Source organism: Pseudopipra pipra, chromosome 4 (genome assembly GCF_036250125.1).
Source record: "Pseudopipra pipra isolate bDixPip1 chromosome 4, bDixPip1.hap1, whole genome shotgun sequence".
NCBI classification, from domain to species: domain Eukaryota; kingdom Metazoa; phylum Chordata; class Aves; order Passeriformes; family Pipridae; genus Pseudopipra; species Pseudopipra pipra.
Window position 1 is genome coordinate 49,137,435 of NC_087552.1, and position 24,290 is coordinate 49,161,724.

General features: G+C 39.8%; 2 protein-coding genes across 10 annotated transcripts in view; both read right to left on the reverse strand.

Moving 5' to 3' along the window:
• The window catches only part of DCUN1D4 (defective in cullin neddylation 1 domain containing 4), a 40,721-nt gene extending 25,108 nt beyond the window's left edge, over positions 1 to 15,613 (reverse strand). Inside the window, exons 1-3 of one of the 8 annotated variants that reach the window (XM_064653981.1) lie at positions 15,590 to 15,613; positions 6,264 to 6,334; positions 5,231 to 5,270 (exon numbers count right to left, since the gene is read on the reverse strand). Coding sequence is in view for 2 of the 8 variants with exons in the window: in XM_064653973.1 (XP_064510043.1) it covers positions 5,231 to 5,270; positions 6,264 to 6,334; positions 15,331 to 15,355 (136 nt within the window). In the remaining 6 variants the exon portion in view is untranslated. Of the gene's footprint in view, positions 1 to 5,230; positions 5,271 to 6,263; positions 6,335 to 15,330; positions 15,462 to 15,589 lie in introns of those variants that run through there. The other 7 variants (XM_064653973.1, XM_064653977.1, XM_064653979.1 and 4 more) reach the window with 7 other exon arrangements.
• Positions 15,614 to 16,508: 895 nt separating this feature from the next.
• Positions 16,509 to 24,290, reverse strand: part of CWH43 (cell wall biogenesis 43 C-terminal homolog) — a 38,262-nt gene continuing 30,480 nt past the window's right edge. For both annotated transcript variants that reach the window (XM_064653956.1, XM_064653954.1), the window contains one exon: positions 16,509 to 23,832. In XM_064653956.1, the coding sequence (XP_064510026.1) occupies positions 23,745 to 23,832 (88 nt within the window). In that variant the 3' untranslated portion in view covers positions 16,509 to 23,744. The remainder of the gene's footprint in view (positions 23,833 to 24,290) is intronic.

Sequence of the window (24,290 nt, forward strand, 5' to 3'; positions counted from 1 at the left end):
TTAAACAAACTAAGTGACATGACCTGCTGAATGTCATTTGTTCTATCTGATAATGCCTGCAAATTAAAGATACTGGAAAATTGTATTCCCCTAAGTTATCGCTTATCGCTTTTTAGATCAAATCTTTATCGCTTTTTAGATCAAATTTCTAAAGACTGTGCCAGTAATAGTTTTTTTAAAACCTACACAAACTAAAAACACTTAAGATGACAGCAGAATGTAACAGATGGCTAGAAACAGCCAACAGACTCAAGACACACATTGAACTTAATAAATGAAAATGTGTGCTAGTGAATACCTTATTTTAGAAAATATGTATGTACTTGAGTACCACCTGTAGCTATCTCATTCTTTTGAGAGCAAATGGATTGTTTTCAAGTGCCTTTCTGTTAAAAAAATAACAATCCATTTGTGATGGCCACAGGCACTGGATGCTGACAGAATACAAGAAAAACTACTCCCACTCCGGGTTTGTCCAGTTTACTGGTCATTTGATTGTGAAAAGAAATTTGCAAGGCCTCTGTGAAAAGAGAAGCACAGCAAAAGATGAAAATAAAATAAATAAAAAGTATAATAAAACAGCTATAGGACAGGGAAATCATTTTGTCAGACCTGCAACCCATACAAACCAAAGAATTTAACTCAAGAATTCCTGCTTGGAATCTCTGCCTCATTAAAATATATTTTCAGGAAGATCTGTGAACTTGTATTAAAGGCTTAAACTGATAACAGAATTCACTGTAACCCAATTTCTCCAATGACTCCTATGAAAAACTTGTACCCTTTCTTGGTTTGAATTTATCTAGTTGCAGCTCTCAAACTGACAGAAAAGTGAAGAAAAGAGACAGCTCAGAAGTTGGTAGGTGGCTATTAAATGCACATGTACACCGCCCTCACGCACCGACAGCACACAGACACCAGAGGGACAAACATATTGCACATTCTTTCAGAGATTTAACATCTTAATAACTGAGGTTTGGACCAAGTCTTCACTATGCTTTAACTGTTGAACGATCTCTAAACTACCGAAAACCACGATATAAGAATGTTACTTTAAAAGTATTTCCTTTTGTTGTGAAAAACAGTATATTAAATTTGAAGGGCAGTTATAATTTCTCTGTAATAAACTCTGAAAGTTAAACCAGCAAAACATTTCTGTCTTTCATTTTCGTATAAAACTAAAAATTATCAGTTTGTTTTTTTCAGTTTGGACTCTTTCTATTTTACAGTATAGCTCACTAAGTAGCAGAAATATTAACCTTCCTACACAGAGCTTTCTAATTCTAAATGTAATTTCTAGGTCTAGTGTTTCACAAATAATTTCACTTCCCAAAGGTCTGACCATCTGCAAATGAACATGCAGCTACCTCTGATATCATGCAAAGTTTGACAGGAATTTTACTTACCAAGTGTAGCTTCTCTGATGTGATTATCTTCAAAGTTTCTCACTCCTGGGTCTCAACTCAAGACTGGCAGAACCCTCCTAATTCTGTTTTTTTGACACTTGAAGCTAGCATTTGCCATGCAGAGCCTACAGATGGCTGCTGAATAGGCCACCACCAGCCAAAAGCCTGCCGAGTGTAAATGTTGTTTGCCAAATGTCCTATTCAGTACTTCCAAATTTGCGGGAGACAAAGCTTCCAAAGGGAAGTATCACCTCAAGAGCTAAAATTCACCCTAAGAAATTTAAAACAATATGCAAGATAAAACCCACAAGGGACACTCCTTGAATAGCAATAAAATCAAAACAAACAAAAAAGAAAAAGAAAGAGGTCAATAAAGAAGAACTCTACAAGCTGTGTCCCTACAGAAATGATCTACGGGCACGTAATTTTCACCTTCTCTCTAGATAAAGCTTGTGAATAATCCTGCTCTTCTGATGCTTGAGTAGAAGGATGTTTCAAAGGAAAAATAATTAGAAACTGTGAATGCTGAAGCTTAACCCTGCTCACTTAATGATGCAACGACACCACAGTTAACAATCATCAATTTTCAGATACAAGACTAAGATACTCAGCAAAACGTGAAACAACTTGCAATTCCTTTAAAACGAAAAATCATCTTCTCTATCTTGAATTCCACACTACAGAATTGCTTTGGACTCAAGAGGGGTTTCTTTAATACAACAAAAAAAAAAAAAGAGCCAAAAGTAATCTCCGCACTGCCCTGAAGCTTCAAGAACAGCAATGAAGCTTTGTTTTTCTTGAAGATATGACCTCACTCTTTTAAACAAGCCAAGTGACAACAGGAAGCGTACTTGTAAAGACTTTTTAGTCTGTATAGGTAGGTCACAATTTAATAACCAAATCATAACTTTAAGTTATTAACAAATTGCTAGATTTGTAGATATGATATAAAAAGAATTATTATTTCAAATTCAAGAGAGTTTTCCAAGTTAATGCATATACATACTAAAAAAAAAAAGAAATTGTTTACAGAATCTGAATGCCTGCTGTTCTTACACCTACAAACAGATGAAAAGACTCATGACACACCTGAAGCCTACCTCATTTTTCATATATATATATGCACACTGAACACTAGCACATGAGATTGCAATCATTATAGGTGACTAGCATTTTGAAGTGAGGTCCATCTTAGCTCTCAAATCACTCAAGAAATTTTGAAACTGCCACTTCCCTCTAGTTCTTAGATGTTTAAGGCCTGGTTCCAGAAAGGAAATCTGGCTAATACTGAGAAAAGATACAATTTGTTTAACGTGATTTAGATGCCCAATACATTTATTGTTAGTTCAGAAACAACTGCTTTGAAATAAATGTAATATGCATTTAAAGCTAATTATAAATATTAATTTAAAACTCAGATTTTTTTAAATAGCTTTTAGAAATCTCAACCAAATTTAGATATATATTTATTAAGTCTTCCCAAAGGCAAGGCCCACAATGGGATAACAACCAGGAAAATTATGTCAGAAAATGAATAGTAATCTTTAAGAATAAAGCCTGGTCCAAAAGATTCAGTGTTAAAAAAAATAATCGAAAACTATAAAAAAAATTTTCTTTATATGGGTTTGGCAACACTCAAAAATCTTTTGCAACAGTTATTAATCTGACTTTCGAATGACTTCTAGACACAGAATCTCAAATTCAGAGCATCTATGCAGTTCTATAAATTGTGTAACAAAATTAATAGGTCTTGACAACTTCTCACTGGAAAACTTAAGTTCCAAAAGTTTAGGCACATCGAAATCAAACAATTTGCAAAAGTAATTCTTTAAAGATTTACATAAGTCTCTCCAAGTAAGATGTTTCAGAAGTGTCAAGTCTAATACAAAACGGAAACAGGAGACTTCATTGTGCTACACTGACAAAGGCCAAAATAGTTCCTTGCATGTGTACTTGTCCTCATACGAGGAAAATTAAGCACACACTTCAACTGAGCATGCCTGAAATTTATGCAAACATTGAAGCAGGGTAGAAGCATAAGAAAAAAACAGGGTAGAAGCGTAAGAAATAAAAATAAAATCTGAAGATGAGGCAGGAACCTGCCATTATCAACCTCTGCTTTTGGTTCTCATGTCGTATTTGTTTCTGATTTGAAAGGATCTTTCACAACTATTGCAGAAAATTACACTGTTTACTGAGATTTTGTGCCCAAACTCATTCAGTAGGCACGCTTAAGCTTTTGAAACAGCTTAACTTAAACAACAAAATGTAGGCAATAAGATAACCATCAGTGTCAGTATAAAACTGTTCATCAAAGCCAGTAACATCCTGAAGCACCACCTAATAGAGCTAATGAGAGGTGCAAGGCTAATTTCTTATACTTTATGATAGAAGTGCTAGGCAAGAGATAAGACAAATTCCAAATACCTCAAGTACATCAACACTTATTGGTTGATTAGTGACAATGCTTCACAATAGATTTTTGTGATCAAAAGTAAAAGATTACAGAATGCATTTTCATACATGAAATCAGTATGTATCTGTGTTTAGTTTGAGCACTTGGATCACAAAGGGGATTTCAAGTCTCCATCAGGAGACAGGAGAGGGACACTAAAATCTCTGACTGAGATGAACCACCTGCCACAACCTCTTTTGCAGAGGTTTTTCTTTTACATGATCAACTGATTTCAAGTACCAAATCCCTAACCACACTGAAGGAAAACATTGCAGAGAAGCCTTTTGTGGCTAAGAGTTCAACTATGAAACAAAGTCACCTGAGACAGTATAGAGGAGGGTACATAATCCCTAAGTGAGCTCTGTCTGATCCCAAATGATGCAGTCCTATGCATCTCTTCTCATTGCTTTAGGCTAAGAGTGTGCTACATTTCTGAGTGTGTCCCAGAAATCTCCAGGAGGAGCTGACAGCTCTCTCCATTTTCTTAAACACTCAAGGTAACACCAGCAAACAGCCAGCACCTCGGGATAGCAAAAAGCTTTGAGTCAAGATGGTAGGACAGATATGGTGAGTTTCAAAGAACAGTTCTGCTGAATGATCAGGGCTTGAAGCCAGTAAGTTATTTTCCTTCCTCCTCGGGTATCATGCCTTGTAACACAGAAAGGAAGGAAGAAAAAGAAATAAAGGAAAAGTGCCAGCTCACAAGTAACGAGCACAAAAGAACGTAACAACTCTTGCAAGACATCAAATCACAAAGCTCAAATGCTGATGAATCAAGAATGGCAGCAAGCTAGTATTAGGCACCTGACATTAAGGCCTCGAAAAACAATGGCATTTTATTGAATAAAAAACAGCTCTGAACTAATAAATAGCTAGCCCTGAGGCACTGACTGATAATCTGCACAAGGAACAGGAACAAGCTGTATCAAAATCACTCAAGAAAAAAGTTGTTTGTTTGGAGCACAGCATTTAAACTTGGTCACAGGCATCACAACAGCCACAAGAGGTCATGCTTCTGCTCTGTTCTCACTAATGCTCTCTCAAGAGTCAAAACACTGTAAGAACATGGGTATTCTGCCAGTCTAGTGGGTTGAGAGTCCCAGGAGTAAGAGAAATTTTTTATTAAGTCTTCTAAACTAAGAAACAGTAAAATGACAGACACTGCTGAAACCTGTACGAGTCCTTCATAATTGGACAAATTATAAGCGCAAACATCTATTTCAAAGAAAACTTTAAGAAATCCTGGCACTTGTTTCCTAAAGCTCCTTTAGCTTTCTAAAATATAATTTTCAGTTATATTAGAGAGACTTCGTTGACAAAACGTGTTTCAGTTGTTTCAATCTATTTCTACTACATCCCTAGTAAATACCTGTCTGGTGATCGTCTTGACCAACGTCCTCTGTCAGATTCTGCAAGAGAACAGGAACAATATAGTTAAACAAGATGGTGACCTTCATTCTTCAGTACTGCTTTTAACCTCTACTTTATTAATATTCATCTTAATTACTTAAGGATCATCACCTGAGACTGTAGTGTCTTATGTTTTCAGCTCGGATTTATCTAAAAAGTTACCCTTGCAAAATTATCTAAAAAGTTCAAGGATAATCTTTAATTTGAATTTTTTTTTCCAATCAAAAATATATCAAACTGTTTCAAGAGTGCAAATAACTACCCATTGGATGGGGAATTCTGCATTGTTGTATAGAACAATTCCACCAATAAATGCAGCATTAGAAAGACCGAATTTACCACTGACCACAGAAATGGCTTTACTTAAGGATAAACACAAATACATGTTCTAAAGAAAACCAATTAAAAATCAACTGAAATCTTGCAAAAAAGTTACTCCCTTTTGCAGGCAGGGTCTTTTTCACTAAATTTGTAGTGTACACACAGAAGCCATATAATCATTTCCAGCTATGCTTGCAATATAGCAAATGGAAGTATGTAGCCATAAAAAAATGCCTAAATTCAAAAAAATCGTTTCACTTCAAAAAAATCTTCAAAAAAAGATTGTTCTTCAAAAAAATCTTGTTTCATTTTTTGCATGGGTGTAAGAGGACAGCTTGCTCATTCAATATGTTTTCCATAAGAAGTGTAAGAAACTGGATAACTGTGATGATTACCATTATTTGACATATCTAAGAAAGCTGTTTGTATGGAAGCAACATCTAAATCCAGTGTTGCAGTGGACAGTGTTCAAACTCCACTCCGACCCCTGGGGTATCATCTTTCACCTTTTACTAATACTGCTTATCTCTTCACCAGTTCAAAACCAAAAGCCTTTCATACAAAAAGGCAATTATAATTTTTGAAAGTGTAATCATTTAATGATTCCAATCACAAAATATTCTGGACTAAAGCCCTAGCTATTCTGCTAAGAGAAAATGGCAAGTCATTACCAGCCTATTGAGGGTGTGGTAAATCTTGTGAATATTTGCCAGCGTTGATAGATGAGAATTCAACTGAAAATCTAGAGGGGAAAAAAGAAAGAACAAACAACCTTTTAAACTCTCTGGTTTCCTGATGTAGCAACCAAGATCTTCTTATGTTCTGGTCATTTAATAAAATCATCACACAACTATAAAATAAAAGTCATCTCAACACTTTTTCAGCATCAACATTTTCAACACTGAGTAGAAAAACAGAAATCTGCAAAAAGATATCTAACATATGCATTTTTCTTTAGGCATGAATGACCCTCAACAAAACAATTATAGCTAACTGTAGCTGAATTAAAAAAAAAAATTTACAATTTTTTTTCCTTTACATTGGGAATCATTATAACTTCCATGCTGTCCAGTCCTTCTGTTCCATCTATTCCAAAACTAATTTAAGTCCCATTTAACATTCTAAAATCATTACTAAAAATCATAGTTTTAAAACAAAGATTATTTTATTAATACACATGTACTTGCTTTTATACTTATTTCCTTGCAAAACTAAGTGACTGGAATACACTTACACAGTTGAAACATGGTTTTTGTATAACCAAACAAAGGTCACAGTACAGCAGCTGTTAAGACAAGCACCAACAAAACTGAAAATGAAATATTCTGACTCATGAAAGAAGCTGTAGCATAGATGTTAACTTTGTTTCCATGTTCCAAATATAAAACACTTGAGTTTGCTTCAGTTGCAAAAGAGAGACAAACTAATTTTTCTATATTCTTTTGAATTTCCTATTTTTGCTAGAAATGTGTCAAGGACAAAACTGGAAAATAAATAATTTACAAAAGATCAGCTGTGATCCAGCCAGAGAGCAGGCAAACCAGCAAGAATCTCAGGAGCTGGACACAAACCGGCTGACAGGGATTAAAGACAGCCAACTAATATACAATGTTTCCATTTAAACTAAAAGCAAATTAGCAACCCCGCTAGAACTCAGGCACAAAAACATTCTAATTACAGACCTGTACTATATGACAAGCAAAGTATTTCAAGCCAACTTCTTCTTTATGTGAAATATTTTACGTGCCTAGTGTCACCATCTAGTTAATGCATTAAAGTATTTCTACTGTGAGACATTTAATTTGGCTTTGCCCAGCAGCTGATGCAAGATGCAAGAAAGGTCAAAGACATAATTCCCACATTTCCATCCGGAGCATTTTAAAGGAACACTCTCAAAATACACTTAAGAAAACCCAGATAAACAAGAGTCTTCACTAAATATCAGACTGCCAAATCAGTGAACCACACTGCTATGAAGTTATCAAGGGAAACCGAAGGAACTGGCTGCTGCACGTGTACTTGTCACACACATCACTATGGAAGGCTCTTTTCATGATGAATTAAAAAAAAAAAAAAAATCAGAAGATACTTTTAGGAATCATATTTCATTCATTTATGTTAGCTAGAGTATCCTTTTATTAACTGCTACCTATTTCTTAACATGTTGTCCGCAATCCACCACCACAGCAATACAACTGTTTGTAAGACAGAAGTACCAAAGATGGAATTTCCAACTTTAGCTATACTTATCTATATGAAGTCAAAGACAATCCAGGTCTTCTTACCCAGATAAAATAGGAAGATCTTGAACCCTGAACAGGGTGTTAGAATTTTTCCTGCATTAAGTGCTCAATAAAGTTCCTTTTTTGCTAGTCAAACAATACTAAGCAGAACCATTCTGCAAAAAAACAACCCCGAGTTTTTTAGTCCAACTTTCAATTCAACATAAAGCAATGAGAAAAAAAAGGAGGGGGGGGGGAAGGACAAACAGGGAACATAAAAGGCATTCTCAGGAGGGCAAGACTAAAAGATAAGATTTGTTTTGTTAACTGTCATACCAGACTAACCTAATATTAAGGATAATTCTAGATAGCACTCTTAAAAACAACAGAAAAAATACTTTAAAATTAGGACTATGTATATTAGGTATCAGCTTTGAAATAAAACATTCCTAGGCACTTCAAAACACATAATTCCTGTCAGTGTGTTTCACACATCCACTGGAAATATCCTTACAATTTTAAGCTGCTGCTTCCAAAATAGGTTACATAATTATGATGGACTTAGCAGGGTTACATAATTATATTTTACCATTCTTATACAACAAACATCACACTATACACAGTATTAATACAGACGACCAGAGTCCAAAGTTTTCTCTCTTCCACAGGGGAAGCTTGTGAAGTGTAGATATTATCTAAAATTGAAAACAGGTTTCTTTTACAGTTATAAAAGTAAATACAAGCAGCACTCATTAAATTAGGGAAGTTAAATTACAGCCCAGGTCATCCTCTGAACTGGTAAGTGTTTGCTCTATGTATATTCAAGGAAGATACACAAAGTATCTTATGCCACTGTGAAAAGGCCTATTTTGTAAAAAAAAATTTTTTGAAGAAACAGAATCCAAAAAATAATACCTCCCATGCTCAAATAACACTACTTTGGAAATTAGCAGAGGGACAATGGTCAACAAGGGTCAACATGGCAAGCGATTCCACAGCTGGCTGCAACTGGATGCTTCAGGAACACACTCCCTCCCCTCCACCTCCAGAAAAAACTTCCATACACGCTTATGCAGCCTCCAAGTTGTCCCTGCCTGATGGCCTTGGTCAGCCCACTACCCTTGGAATCATATCAACAAAATAAACAAAAAAATCCTGCCAGCCCCATGTTTTGAATCAGGTCACAAAAGAGCTGCAACACTAGGTAAGTCGGAGCAAGAGTTAAAGTAAGGAAAAGGAAAGGTCTCCTGAACTGGGAGCAAAACAGTTTCCTGTGGCAGCAGCAATGTGTCAGACCAATCCAACTGTCCATCCAAGGCCACTGTGAGAGGAGGGATACATCACATGAAGCTCCATATTCACCAGTTCTACAAGGAGAAAATCGTGATGTATGAAGCTATTTTTCACCTGAATACAAGAGTTTCAAAGCACATGAAACGGTCTGAAAATACTTTAATTTTTTTTCCTACAGAAACTGCATCCAGCTCTGGGATCCTCAGCGTAGGAAAGACATGGACCTGTTGAAGCAAGTCCAGAGAAGGGCCACGAAGATGGCTGGAGGGATGGAATACCTCTCCTAGGAATACCTCCTAGGACAGCCTGACAGCTGGAGCTGTTGGGCCTGGAGAACAGAGAGGTTCCAGGGATATCTTATAGCAGCCTTCCAGTACTTTAAGGGGACTTAGAGGAAATCTGGAGAGGGACTTTTCAAAAAAGCACATAGTGACAGGAAAAGGGGCAACAGCTTCAAACTGAGAGTAGGTTTAGATTAGATATTAGGGAAAAGTTCTTTCCTCTGAGGGCAGCTTGGCACCGGAACAGGTTGCCCAGAGAAGCTGTGGATGCCCCATCCCTGGAAGTGTTCAGGGCCAGGTTGGATGGGGCTTTGAGCAACTTGGTCTGGTGGAAGGTGTCCCTTCTCCATTGTAGGGGGATTGGAACTAGATTATCCTTTAAGGTCTCTTAACTCCAGCCATTCTATAATTCTAAAGTACCACACAGTTAACTGATCTCAGATCAGAAGAAGGAAACCTGCTTGCTTCGTGAATACTGAAGGAAGATGTGCTGGAACATTTGCTATGACTTTAAGAGGTACACGTCAAACAAGTGCACGTATTTTGTTGATTAAATTCCAAATGGTATTAAATACTTTGCAATAATTCAGAATGTAATAGCTAAAAAAAAAAAAAAACAAAAAAACACACCTAGAATAAAATCATTGCGAATCCAGAAAAGAAAAGAAATGCCAGAGCCAATCTAGTTTCATGGAATTTAAATCTTGCATGCAGTTTGCCATTAACACTTAATGTTAAGTGTTAAAGGCTGGGTTAGTCAAATAGTCACAATCATATACACTTTAAAAGTAAAAAGAAAACAGCTTAAAAATAACTTTTAAACTTATAGATTAAGGTCTAAACTATGGACCTGAAAGTTACCAGGAGGTGAAAGAAACAACAGCTAACCAAGCTTACTTTCATAACAAACTAGAGAAAAAACATCCTATACCCTCTCAATGAAAAAAAAAACCAAAAAAAATCCAACATATAAATGCTATAGATACAATAATAAATACAATACTAAAATTGAGGTATAAAGGTAGCAGAAGTATTAATATAACAGTAATTCATATTACTGCTAAGATTATTGTAACATTCTCAGAAAAAAATTAGACAGAAAACACATACCAGGAAGAGTCATTCCTAAAAATTAAAATGCAGTGATCATGCTTTACTTATATTTAATTGCTTCCCTTGGTTTCAAATAATAGAACTTGAAAAAACTTGTAGTAGTACTGTTGTCTTAGTTAGCTTTAGATAAATTTTACTTATTCAAAAAAGAATCATTTAATCTTCTAAGAAATACACCATTTCATGTTCAGTAGTCTGCTTACAGAATTATCCAAAAAGCAAGACAATTTATATTGATTAATTATTAATCCATTAATCAACTTAGGAGTTCAGGTCTGAAACCTATATTTGGTGAAAGCCTTCGACACTTATGTTCAGGTAGCAGAATTTCTGTATTCATTACTAAATGCATAAAGCAAAGGAAAACTGTATGTCAGTCCTATTTACACAAAAAACATCACAATACACCTAAAAACTGAGAATCTCAGACTGCAGTACAGAGAAGATAGGAGCTGACTGCAGTCCTGTCAAAGACAGGATTAAGAATCCATTTCCAATGTGTCTGTAGCTGTATCTGTGCAGGCAGTAACACCCTACAGCAGAGGCAGCCTGCAAAAGAGACCTCCTGGTCCGTGATGTGCCAGCAAGCATTCAGGTAAGGGGAGGAAGAGAAGAAAAGGCTTGAAAAGTAGGGTCTCCCATAATTTGGTGTGTCTTAAAGGGCATGATTCAGAAAGGAAGGGAAACAGAAGTGAATTCCAGCTTGGAAAGTAAGTACATCCAGTTAAATGGGACAATCCAACCTATCTTGAAGAGCAACAGGACCTAGTCATTAAAGCTAAAGACATGATGCTACAGGATGTTCCTCTTGCCCATGTGCACTCAGAGCTGCACCAATCTCAGAGCTACTGCTGACACCAGTGGTATCCAAATCCACAGTCAAAAATTTGTGTACATTTTCCCAACACCTAAATGCCTAATCCCAAAGCCTAAAATGTTCTGAAATAAAACACAGAGTGACTTAAGCTAGTAAAAAAAAAAACTACAGAAAACCCAACCCAAGCAACAAAATGTGGTTGAAATTACTAACCACACTAAAAATCACTTATTTTAAGGTAAACATTCACACTCAACTCTAACATTTGGTATTACCACATAGAATGACTTACTCACTGCAACAAAATATTTTAAGATCTCTGCATGCTACATATATAGGAAAAAAAGCATAATTCTTTTTTCCCCATAGGAACAAATCCTTATTGTACCAATGTATTTTTAAAGTACCCTATTCTGAAGGCTTGCTTGCAAATAGAGCTACTGTAGCTTAAAGTTCATTGAGAATTTTAGAGTAATTTAAGCAGTGCGAAAGTTGTGTAACTGTCAGTTTAGTTTGAATACATTTCCATTTACCTTAAATTGATCGAACAAATAAGAGCCAGGCTAACAATCCTATACTAACACATAGATTAAAGTACCCTGCATTTCATGGGGAGGTTAGGGTTTGCTTTGTAGGGGATGGTTTTGGTTGGGTGTTTTGTTCTATACAGCAAAGACCTAACACTAAGTGTATTTCTGGTGCAAAAGATCTGCTTCTGTTGATGAAAAGTGTTCATCCAGTCTAACTTCTACTCCGCCACCAGATAAAGTCAAAAAAGTCAGTGAGCTTGTTTTGCATCACTGGTTGCCTGAGAGTTGTTTGAGAGCACTGCTCCTAACTTCATGCCAGATGTCATCTGACATCCTACAAAGGCCATAAAGCTAATAAAAACTTTGTATCTTGTGCTCCAGCTAATTCAGCAGAAACACAACCCAGTCAAGCACGCACTACAAGGGTATCCCAGCACCATGCAGATCTGGTACACATCACGGTGGATCTGCAGCAGCCTAGAAACAGCTATGCCAGTCAAAACCATTATTGCTCCAGCTGCTTCCTTCTTTCTGCCAAAAGTTCCTGACCTCACAGCTCTGCCAGCAGCACAGGCCAGGGGCACATTCCCTAACTCATTTCAGGCAAAAAAAAAAAAAAAAAATCAACCCTGTCAGTTTAGACAACTTACGTAAAACTGGCAAGAGCTAACCGAGGTACATCTCACTGAGTGGATTAGAGTGTGCTCCTACAGTCCACTTTACCAGCAGAAAAGGGAAGCAGTAATCTACAGCTAATGGGCAGTAATAAGCAGCTGCAGCCCATGGAGTCCCAACAGCCTATGCAGCCACACATCTGCATGAAGTGTGTCACACTAGTCAATTCCCCAGGGGCAAGCTAAAGCCTTACAGCTCTAACTACATCTATATATATATATATATATATACACACACACAACTATCTACTGAACAAACTGGTAGTTGCTTCTATGTCTTTATGAGTCAAAAGTAAAAATTCTGTTTAACCTCAGACCTATAATTTTAAATAAAACAAATTAACTGGACAGTATGACAAAAATACTGGCACATTTAAATTAATGGTTCTGCTTCAAGCCCTTGTTAGCAGTTTTACTTATTGTAGAAGAAATAACCACACTATTAGATGCTCTAATACTTAAATTGGATACAAGAGTTGAACACTTTCCCTGGATGTACTGTACTTTCCCATGCTATGCTTTTTGGCAAGCACAGGACAGAAAAATTAAGCAAGTTTTCTTCTTCTGCTTGAAGATACAAACAAAACTAGGAAATAATGCTTTGAAATAGCCCAAAGTCTTTGTTTTCAGTATCTGCAAAGCAAGTGGGGGAGGAGGGGAAGTAAAGAAAATGCAGAATTAATAATTTGCATTCGGCACAAAAATTACTTGGATTAAAATAAATTTAAATGAAGTGCTGCAATTACACAAATGAGATCTTACCCCAATACAACAGAATGAAGGGAAGCAGTAGGAAGACTGTTTACCTGCCTGACTCAACTTACTGCATGACCTTGTAGACAAGACATTTCCAATTACAGTTATTGCAGCTGCAAAAACTTCTAAGCAAACACTTTCAATGGGGAAAACTGAAAGTCGATGTACCTCATATAATGTGAAAGGTGTGTATTCAGTTTCAGAAAGTAAAACTGATACTGAGCAAAAATGTATTGAGGAGTTTATATCACAAGAACATATAAGAATCTAAGAAGGATCAAAAAGGTGGCTCAAAATAAATGTTCAGTCAAGATCCAGCTTCTGTAAAGATATGCTATGAACACTCCTTGCTTCAAGCATTTAAATCAGTGAGGAAAAAAAACAACCACTATGATGCTACAGACAATGAAGTCAGCTAATTTAGGAAAACATTCCTATTTAAAATAACACATGTACGAGCCCATGAACTGCCAAAAAAAAGTACTGAGATGTAAGATTCAATCATTCCAAGGTACATTTTTAATGAAAAGCCAATAACAGCTGAAGGCTGAGAAACGGTACTCTTCCTATTTCCTAAAGATAAGTTAAAATTAAAAAACTTTCAAAATCACTACATAGTATTAACATCCTACATGAGGGAGCACTGGAATATTTGCAACTGTACCTTATATGTGTATAATGAGGACCTGCATCTTTTTTTGGACAGGACACATGACAAAAAACACTGAGCAAAAGGCATTTTCTAGAATCATTATCCTTCCATTTCCAACAAGAGGCAGTTATTTGTGCCTTAATGGCAGACTTAACCACCAACATATCACGATCTCCAAATGTAAAAGTAAAATAAACCAGAACCACTGAAGAAATAATATAACCTTACAAGTTAGAGGCTATACCAGGCTGCCCAGCCAATCTCATTTTGAGAGACATGGGAGGATTCAAGAAAATCCAGGCCTTATGCAGCATTTCTTTCCATAAATGATTTCAAGACTTTGTCCAAAAGTCAGGCCATCACTCATTAACATATGATCAAAGCTTCAGTTTTCATTATCTTCTCCACGAGCAAGTTCTACGGTAATAAAGCATTTCAGAGGTGCAACTCCTTGCGGAGCCGAGAACGTGTTCCTGGGAGATTTCACAGGAACATGGTTGTGCCGGGACAGCTTCGCGCTGGGGATGCCAATCCCGTCTCTCTGGTGGACAGGCAGGAAGCCTATTCCCGAACCCCGGTCACCCCACAACCACACAGGTGTGCCAGGCAGCACGCGGTCCCGGGGCTCTGAGCGCAGCGCCAGAAGCACCACTGCAGACACAAAGCCCAAGCTCAGCTCCGCTCCGCTCCCCCGCGGCCGCGCCGCCCGCGCCCCCCGCTCTCCCCGCGGGGCGGGAGGGGCAGCTCCGGTCGGGGGGGCCGCGCGGCACGGAAGAGCGGGCGCCGCCGCACGGCCCGCCGGGAGTTGTAGTCCGCTCTCCGCCTCCCGCCGCGCGGGGCCGCGGCGCAGGGACTGCAGCTCCCGCCATGCGCCGCGGCCCCGTCCCCGCACAGCGCGGCTCTCCCGCACCGGCCCGGCGCGACCTGCGGCATTCACCCCTGCCCGCCTCCCCCTGCACACGCAGCTCCACGGCCCGAGCACGCCCTCCCCGCGGCAGTCCCGGCTCTCTCGCAGCCCGCCACGAGGGCCGGCCACGGCCTCACCCGCTCGCCAGGCGGGTCGGGCAAACTGCGTCACACCCTCCGAGCGACCCCAGCCCTCCCCGGTGCGGCTCCCCCCACCCGTCCCCGCCCCCTCACGTTCAGCCCCCGCTCCCCGGGGGTTGCGCCGAGGGCCGCCCCGCTGGGCCCCCGCAGCCAGGCGCACACACAGCGCCCCCTCCGCGCCGGCCCCGCACCCGCGGGCCCGAGTCCTCCCCCGGCACCGGGAGCCCTGGCGGCGCGTTCGGCCGAGCCTCGCGGGTCAGGGGCAACAGCAGCCGCCCCCCGCCGGGTGGTTTTTACCGGCCGTGCGGGCGGCGCGGGTTGCGACCGGCGGGCGCGGCTCCGGCGCTACTCACTGACAGCGGCAGCATCCGAGTGCATTTTCGAGCGGCGCTGCACACGCTGCCGGCCCGGCCCGGCTCCGCTCCTGCCCCGCTCCCGATCCAGAGCCCGGGACGGACACCGCCGCCCCGCCCCCCGCCCGCGCTCATTGGTCCGCGTTGCCGGGAGAGGCCGCGCATCCCGCCCTTCTATTGGACCAGGTTCCTGCCACTCTCCCCGGGCCCGCTGCGCACCGCCCTCCCTCCCTCCCATTGGGCTCCAGGCTGCGCTCACCCCGCCTCCCTCCGCTCTGATTGGGCGCTACTGCTGCCAGTTTTTACCGGTCTTTAAAGCGCGTGCAAAGTGCACCACTTTGTGTCACCCGCGGCTCTGATTGGCTGCAGGGGCCAAGGGCCGCGCCCACGCCCTGACACGATTGGGTGAGCGGGTCAGGGGGCGGGCCCGGGGCGGGAGGGCGGGGCTGGGCGGCTGCTCCGGCTGCTGATGCCGCCGCGGGATGCGCTCGGCACCCGCTGACTTAGAGGCATTTCCTGATTTCTCCCATCTCGCTCTTCCTAAGGAGAAAAAATGGCAGGCTGCCGACAGCAGCCGAACGCACATAAGCGTCACACTGCCAGAGCAGCAGCGGGATGGGCGGTGGGGAGACCTGCGGCCAAAAGCTGCTCCGTGTGGGACGATGGGACTGGCTCACTGCCCCGAGGTGCTGTTCCCGGTCCTACGAATCTAGCGCATGGAGCCACGCTCCTTTCCCCGCTCCTCGCACAAGGATCTCGCCGCTCCGGAGCCGGAGGAGGAATACAGAAAGACACCCTGCAGGTCATTCCTGCTTAGCATGCGAGCTCAGTATCCTGCGTCCTTTCAGGGATAAACGCCGTCCCTGGCACTCGCTGAGAAGAGACTGCTGGAGCAGCATTTGTGCACAGTGGAGGATTATTAAGGCAGAACTTAGCCATGAAAAAAAAAAACCCACCTTTCCTTTCCTCTAAGAGGTTAAGTTAAAATAAAATCAAGGACTACAAAACTGAAGTAGCATCAGGTTTAAGGTAATTGTCCCTTTGGAGCAGTGCATTAGCATGCAGTCCTGAATTTAGTGATCACAGGCCTTTTTGTTTGTTTGGGGGGGTGGGTTGTTGGGTTTGGTGGGGTTTTTTATGAGCTTTGTCTTATTCAGTGAACCAGTCAGAACGAACAAGTGCAGACAATTTATTTTGCTGAGCCACATCTTAGGTTTTCAACTGTCTGTTTTACAGAGAAGAGAATGGAGTTCATAAGGAAATGAATCTTCTCTTTGAAAGCTATATACTAAAAACCACATCAGAGCAATAAAAGACACCTTTATCTGAAGTTCTTACTTGTTCACTAACTCCTTAAAATTATTTCTGTAGAACTTCCTGCCTGTATCTCAGTTATTTTCCGATTTGCTCCATCTTTTCTTTACCTTAACAATTTTACACTACCACCTCTACAAAAATAATAAAGCAGTGGGAGCAAGGTTTCACTTCTTGGGTAGTTCTAACATCCCACATGCCAGACATTCACATCTATGCATGTCATCCCAAGCTCTTATACCCAATAGGGGCACCACTGAGTTGCAATTCATCTGATCTAATTCTGGATTCAGAGCAACAATCCCTTTAGGGATGTCTGTTTGTTCACATTGACCATAAAAAAGCACATAGGCTGCTAGTTCAGAATAAAAAATATTCAAAAAGAAATCTTCTTCCATGCCTTACATAGTTGTAAATTGATACAGATCTAAAGAAAAGTGGCACAGAAAAACCCTATTTGGTTGTATCTGAAGGTAGAAAGGTTTGTATTTTTTCACCCATCTATTTTAGTCTAAAATGAAAAATACTATTTGGCTTTAAAGATATTTCCTTAGACTACAGCTTCTGTAACAACTTTTATTCTTAAATGTAAGGCAATTAGGTTTGCCAAGCAAAAATTCAATATATTTTTGAATACTTCAATACACAAGTATAATCTCTGATTCTTAAAAATTAGATCTGCAAAGAAACACAAAAGAGACTTTGTTTTCTGCTTCTGCCTGCTACAGGGAATGTATGCTTCAGCAGAAAAGGCTGCCCTGTGAGAAAAAGGCCCATTTCAACATGCACCTTCATTCCAACCTCAAAAAGGTATAAATAATCCCCTTTGTTACCACTAGTTGTAAAGGACTATGCAGATCTCCAGGCTGGCAGATGTTACGAAATCAGGCTGTATTTTCTTTCTGAAGCCTGAGTTTCCATAATGCGGAAATACTTCATTTTACACAGAGCAGATCAATCAAGTCATGGCTGATCAAGCATTTTATTGGGTTGCTTGGCAAGGTTCTGGTACTGCAGGGGCTCCAGGAGTGGCTTCTGTGAGAAGCTGCCAGGAGCTTCCCCCATGCTCAACAGAGCCAGTGCCAGCCATCTGCAGGATGGACCCACCACTGGCCAAGACTGAGCCCATCAGCAATGGTAGTAATGCCTCTGGGATAATGTATTTAAGAAGGAAAAAAATAAGAGTCACTGCATGGAAGTAATTACTATCAGAGAAGAGAGTAGTGATAACATGTGAGAGTAACAGCTCTGCAGACACCAAGATCAGGGTAGAAGGAGGGAGAGGAGGTGCTTCAGGTACTGGAACTAAGATTCCCCTGCAGCCCATGGTGTAGGCCATGGTGAGGCAACTATGCCCCTTGCAGCCCACAGAGGACCACCGGAGTGCAGAGATCCACCTGCAACCTGTGAAGGAGATCCATGCCAGAGTAGGTGGATGCATCCAAAGGAGGCCATCACACCATGAGAAATCTGTGCTGGAACAAGGTCCTGGCAGAGACCTGCGGACTCATGGAGAGAGGAGCCCACACTACAGAAAGTTTGCTGGCAGGACTTGTGACCCCATGGGGGACCCACACAGGAGCACCTCATTACTGAAGGACTGCACCCCGTGGAAGGCACCCACGGTCATGCGACTTGTGAAGAATTGTAGCCCGTGGGATGAACTCACACTGGAGAAGTTCATGGAGGACTGTCTTCCCTGGGAAGGACCCCACGTTGGAGCAGGGGAAGGACTCCTTTCTCTGAGGAGAAAGCAGCAGCAGAAACATGCAATGGAGTAACCTCCACTCCCTGAGCTGCTGGGCAGGAGGAGGTAGAGAATCAGAAACAAAGCCCGGGAAGAAGGGAGGGGTGGAGGAAGGTGCTTTTAAGATTTGTTTTATTTCTCATTATCCTGCTCTGATTTTGGTTGGTAATAAATTCAACTAATTTCCCCAAGTCAAGTCTGTCTTGCTCATGACAGTAATTGGTGAGTGATCTCTCCCTGTTCTTATCTCGACCCACAAGCCTTTTATTTTTTCTCCCCTTTCCAGTTGCAGAGAGGAGTGATAGAGCATGTTTAGTGGGTACCTGGCATCCAGCCAGGGTGGAACTACCACGTGGACAGAGACAGTTTAAGCAGCTCCAGCATCAGCATCTTCATCCTAGCCCTCCTGGCATTCTTTCTTTTGTGACAGTGCAACCATTTGGATAGCTAGATACCAAGAGCAAGACTGTCCCCAGTGCCCCTAAAAAGCAAAAAATCCCAGAACAAGACAAGAAAACGCTGAACTCTTCTTTTGGTTTTGTCCATTTTTTTTGTTTTCCCAGTCAGCTGAATATCCTGATCTGGCTCACCACACATATGTGCATGTGCTTCCATCAATACACAGGAGAGGAATAACAAACCCCGATGTGGAAAGTGGCAGTAAATGCCAGTCTACACACTGCTAGAACAAACTTAAAACTTCAATTTTTTTTTTTTTTTTTTTTGAGAGGACTGTCACTGTTCACTTTTTTATGTTTGTGTTGCTTTTTTAAATTGATAGCTAAAATGGCAACCACAATTAAAAAAACCCACAAAACTACTGTAGACTGTGAAAAATACTGGTTAACAAGAGAAAGAGGAACAATTCACTTAGTTTTATCTTCTTCACTATCAGAAACATAACGTAGAAGCATCTTTGAGAGTTTCCAAAAGGAAACTCTTTTCCTCTATTTCCAAAGGACATCAGACTCCAAAAGGCTAAAGCCACTGCATTTCTCAAATATCTTTGTTCATCTTGATTGCTTTGCTTAGAAACAAACTTGAACGTTCATTTTAGGCACCAGAATGACAAGCCATCATGTGTTTTCCAAGTCAGAGGGGAAAGGGAATTGTACTGAAAATAAACACATTACCAAAGAAGAATCTGCTGAACATTAAGAAAGCAGATAATGCAGTAACAAAACACAGTACAGGGTATTGTAAGAAAATAAACAAATTGTCTACAAGAAGCCCAGCAGTCACAGTCCTAAATCATTTGTGGATATGAAAAAGTAACTGATACCCAAGTCAACACAAACAGCTTTAAGTAATGCTTCTGAAAAGATTTTTTCAGCCTCAGAGTTTCAATAAACACCTAAATTTGAGTTATTCCTGCATGGTCTCAGCAGAACAGTACTAATCAGGGAAAAAAGAGGACCTCAAGTGGCAGAAGGTGGCAGCTGCAGATTATTTGAACTTCTTTTCAAACCACTATTCACTAAACAGTTCAGGTCATTTTAATTGCAGTGTCCCATGGACTCATACTATGCTCCCCGTTGAAGTGAAAAGGTCTGTTCTCTTACACTTGCTCCTCAAACATACTATTCTGGCCCCAAATGTTCTTTTGTAACACCCTGCAAACGTCATTTTACATAGATGAGGGAAAAAACATTTTAGGGCTGTTGATGGCTGATATTTAAAACCCTACATTTAATTTATAGGGTCTTCTTCAACTTCAGTTTGAAACTTTAACTTGTCTTCATTCATCACTAGGCAACTCTAAACAGCAAGGCTTAAGACAACTGCTTAGAATTTCGGCCTGAACTCTAGAGATGCATCAGAATAACCAGCACCTCTCTCTGAGCCACAAAGCTCCCTCACAGTCAGCAGAGGACTCTGAACATTTGCAGTGTTCTGTTTCTTGGAGACCGGTGGGAACTGGTTACCCGCACGCTTAAGCTGTAACAACTTGTTTCAGTAACGTAACTACAGTTGGAAAACAAAGGGTGTGTCTAACTTTCTCCCAGCTTGTAGCTGTGACACTGTTTCTGAAAATGGGAAATAACAATTTCAGTTGTTTCTTAGCCCAAGAGGTTTGAAAGGCAGCTCCCAGACTTCGGAGTGCTCTATGGCAACACCAAAGCCACTGCTTCTCAAGGTAAGCTTCCAATACACATAGAAATGCCTGAGCCAAGACCCCAAAGCAGGAATATATATATATATATATATGTAAGAGAAAACTTGAGTCTTCACCCTGGTGAAGAATACAGTACAATTACTCTCAGAAGTTGCTCTTACACATGTTACCTAGAGTCCTTCTTTTTTATTCTGATATACACACTGGTAGGCTCCTGATGTACAGCTGTCTCTTCCTGTACATTCCTAGAAACTTAATTGACCAGCACAGAATGTCAGAGGATAAGATTAGGAGTACATATTGTTTATACAGATAAGAATATGTATTTATATACATAGAATACATATTATTTAGAAGTCAGATATATGTAATCTAGTCCTTTTACCACCAGAAAAAGTTCACTTATAGAAAATAATGTCTATTTTATACATTTTGTCTTTTCATGCTGTCTCTGAATGCATAGAGATATCCACAAAGTTTTTCTTTCGTAACATACTATCTTATGAAAGCTGAGATGAACAGTGTATGATTAGAAAACAGGAAGATTAGTAACACACCCCTGCAGCACAACCTGTTCTAGCACATTTCTTTCATAGTTTGAAACATAGTGATTGTTCATTAGAGACACACTGCACATTTTTCTAAACCAGTCAGATACCACAGATTAGGTCAGCATGCAGATTTATGGACAAATAAGTTTAGTTTTAGCTTCCCAATTCTAATCACAGTAAGAGAAGCAGTATACAAACAGCTTGTGGTCATAGTTTTTCTTAATCATTCTGGTAAAATAATGCAAATGTCAACAAATGCTTGCTACTAATTATATTTGCCTATAGTTTCTTGATATTAAGCCACACAAGGTATGGATACACCAACATTAAATCGCACAAGTGACTCAGAAGAAGAGAAGAAGAGAATATTCAAAGTTCAGATTTTGTCACTGTCCACATGAACCTTTCAAATGGGGTGAACATTCTAAATCCTGTGAAAATCCATCCAAGTATGCTCACAGACTTTGAAGATTACACACAGAGATGACATATAATCTGATCTATTATGCAAGTCATGCTTTGCTATATGACTTCTTGAAAAATAATTATTCTATATTTTAATTGTTAAAAAAATAAGGGGTTTTCCATCTTTTTATATATATGAGTATAATTTCTTGCATTTCACATTAATAAACTGCTCACATTACAAGGTATTCGCAGAGTTAGCCTGTGGAGAATGTTAAGTAACATGGCAAGATAATGTTATGTTTTCTACAGGCCGTGGAAAGGTAAAACTGTGGCTGGATGTGTGTCAGAGCCAGCATGAGAACATGCTGCAAAGAAGTGAGGATACTCAGAGCCACTGTGCAATGTTGGTGCCAGTGTCAGCTGCTGTTGCAGGCTGGGAGGAGGGAGAGACAAAGGCTACTGGTGTTTGCAGAAGAAAACTACTGAAAGTGCAAGAGAGTCACTCCCATCACTCCAAAACCTAATTTATCCTGTCCTACTGGAAAGTCACAGAGAGAACAAGTTCAGAGGGCTTGTAAAGACAAACACAGCAGCTGTAGGTGAGAAATTAGTTCAATAATGGCTGGTTATACCATCACAGATGATGAATACGTAACCACTGCAACTTTTAAATGCCTTCCAAATATTCTCTGTCCACAAAGATCAGTGAACAGTTTTAGAAACACAGTCCTAAAAACAAGGGAGCGAAATGATATGTGACCAGAATAAAGTGACAAGGTTGGTGATGACAGCAATTACCTGATTCCACAGAACAAAAAACCCTAGGTAAAAGCACATCCTGTACTTGCTTAAATGGAGAAACAATAAAATTGAGTACGCTGAAGCTGTTCTCAAAAGAACATGGTGAAGAATTAGAGGGAGAAAAAAAATCCACCCACTTTCCTGCAATATCCTATTCCTTTCAGTTGCAGTATGCTTAGGTATTACTGGAAAGACACACAGCACTAAATACCAAAATCACAAATGCATTTTTCAAGTTGAGTGGGTCACTTAAACAAATCACCTAACATGTTTCTCACAAGCAGGAAAGTTTCTTTGGACAACGCTGAAGATGTCCTCATTGTTTAAGGAAAGGTCTACACATATACTGAAGGATCAGGAGTCAAATGTAAAAGATATCGTGAAGAGACACTGAGAAGACACAACACTTCACATTATCTTACATGTGCATTAAATAATGGGGAATTCACTGCCTAGGTCAAAAAAGTCCCACTTCTATTTAGTCCTATTAAAGTATAATGCTAGCAAAGGAACAATGCTTTTTTTTATTTGTTTGTTTTATTACAGTTCATTTTAAATAAAAGTTACAACTAACCCTTCTTTCTTCTCAGAAACCTTGTTATGTTGAGACAATTGTTTTTAATTCTTTGGCAGTGTGTTCAGGTAAGTGTCTCACAAAAATAACTATTCAGAGGTACTTTACTCTTCCCTTTGTAAAAGCATTGCAGAGGCTAATATCCAGCTAAAAAAAGATGAAGTTTGTAAAAGTCACTGCCTTTTCTCCAGTATTATGAACATCAATCATCCACAAATTGTTCTAATAAAACTCATTTAAGAATAAAATGTAGAATAGCAGCAGACGTAAACACTGTTTGAGAAAGTCAAAAATGCACACAGTTCAAACACATACTTACAGCATATCTCCCAATTTAAAAAAATGTCCTATTCCTATTTTGAAAACCTAAGGCCAAGCTTTTTATTGCCATAGCAGCAGGACTACAAATTGCAGCAAGTATCAACAGGTGACCTACACTACCACATTATTTTGCTTTGCCTCAGTCATCAAAAAGTGTGTAAGTCTGCTGAAATTCCTTGCACATGACTGTTCCAGTGACTGTCCAGGAGAGGAAAGGGGTCATATCTGGACCTTAAAAAAAAGTGCATAGACACATTCAACTCTGAAACAGCAGGATGTAGGATACCTTCACAAAAGTTGAAGACCTTACTGCCAAAGCAAGTTCCCACTCTTGCTTTGCTGCTTACAAAGCAGGTATCTGGCCCAGGTAGATACCAGTTTATCAAAATGCAGGCATCTTCCCTCTCTCACAGTGATGGCAACTCATTAAAGAGAAGAGTCACCAACTGTTAGACAGACTTTCACAGTGTTATGCAGCATGGGAACTGCTCATCCTTAAACAACGTAGTCTTTTTGAGTGCCAATTCAGCTTCAAGCAACAAACCTTTCTTGCTGGTCCCAACAGTATGTTATTTTCTCACTCTAATTTGCCTGTTTAAAATATTTAGGAGTGCTCATATGAAAGTGATGAATATGCTCATAATTATGTCCATCTTTATAAGATCCAAACCTAAAGAAAAATATTCAACAAAGAAAAACTATTACAACAATATTTACCCATGCATTTAAATCATACAATTACTACACTACTTCTGAATGTTCTAGACAGTTTATTTCAGAAACAGGACCCAATTCTACTTAAATGTAAGTCATAATTTATGTACCCTCTCTCACTAGATGTCTTTGAATATAGTGGAGACATTTAATTACACTAATTGCATTAATGCCTTAGGCAGTCTATAATTGGAACTCCAGCTGACAAAGGTGAGTGGTGCATTTATCTGCTTAAATCTCATGCTTTTTACATTTTTAGTCCTGACTTCAGTGGAGATATAATTTAAACCCCCATAGTATCAAAATTGTCAACAGTGTTGTTAATATTGCACATCTTACTTTTGAAAATTATGGTGAAAATTGTAATTTTTCACACCATATTTAAATCTGAAAGATTTGACAACTGACTATTAT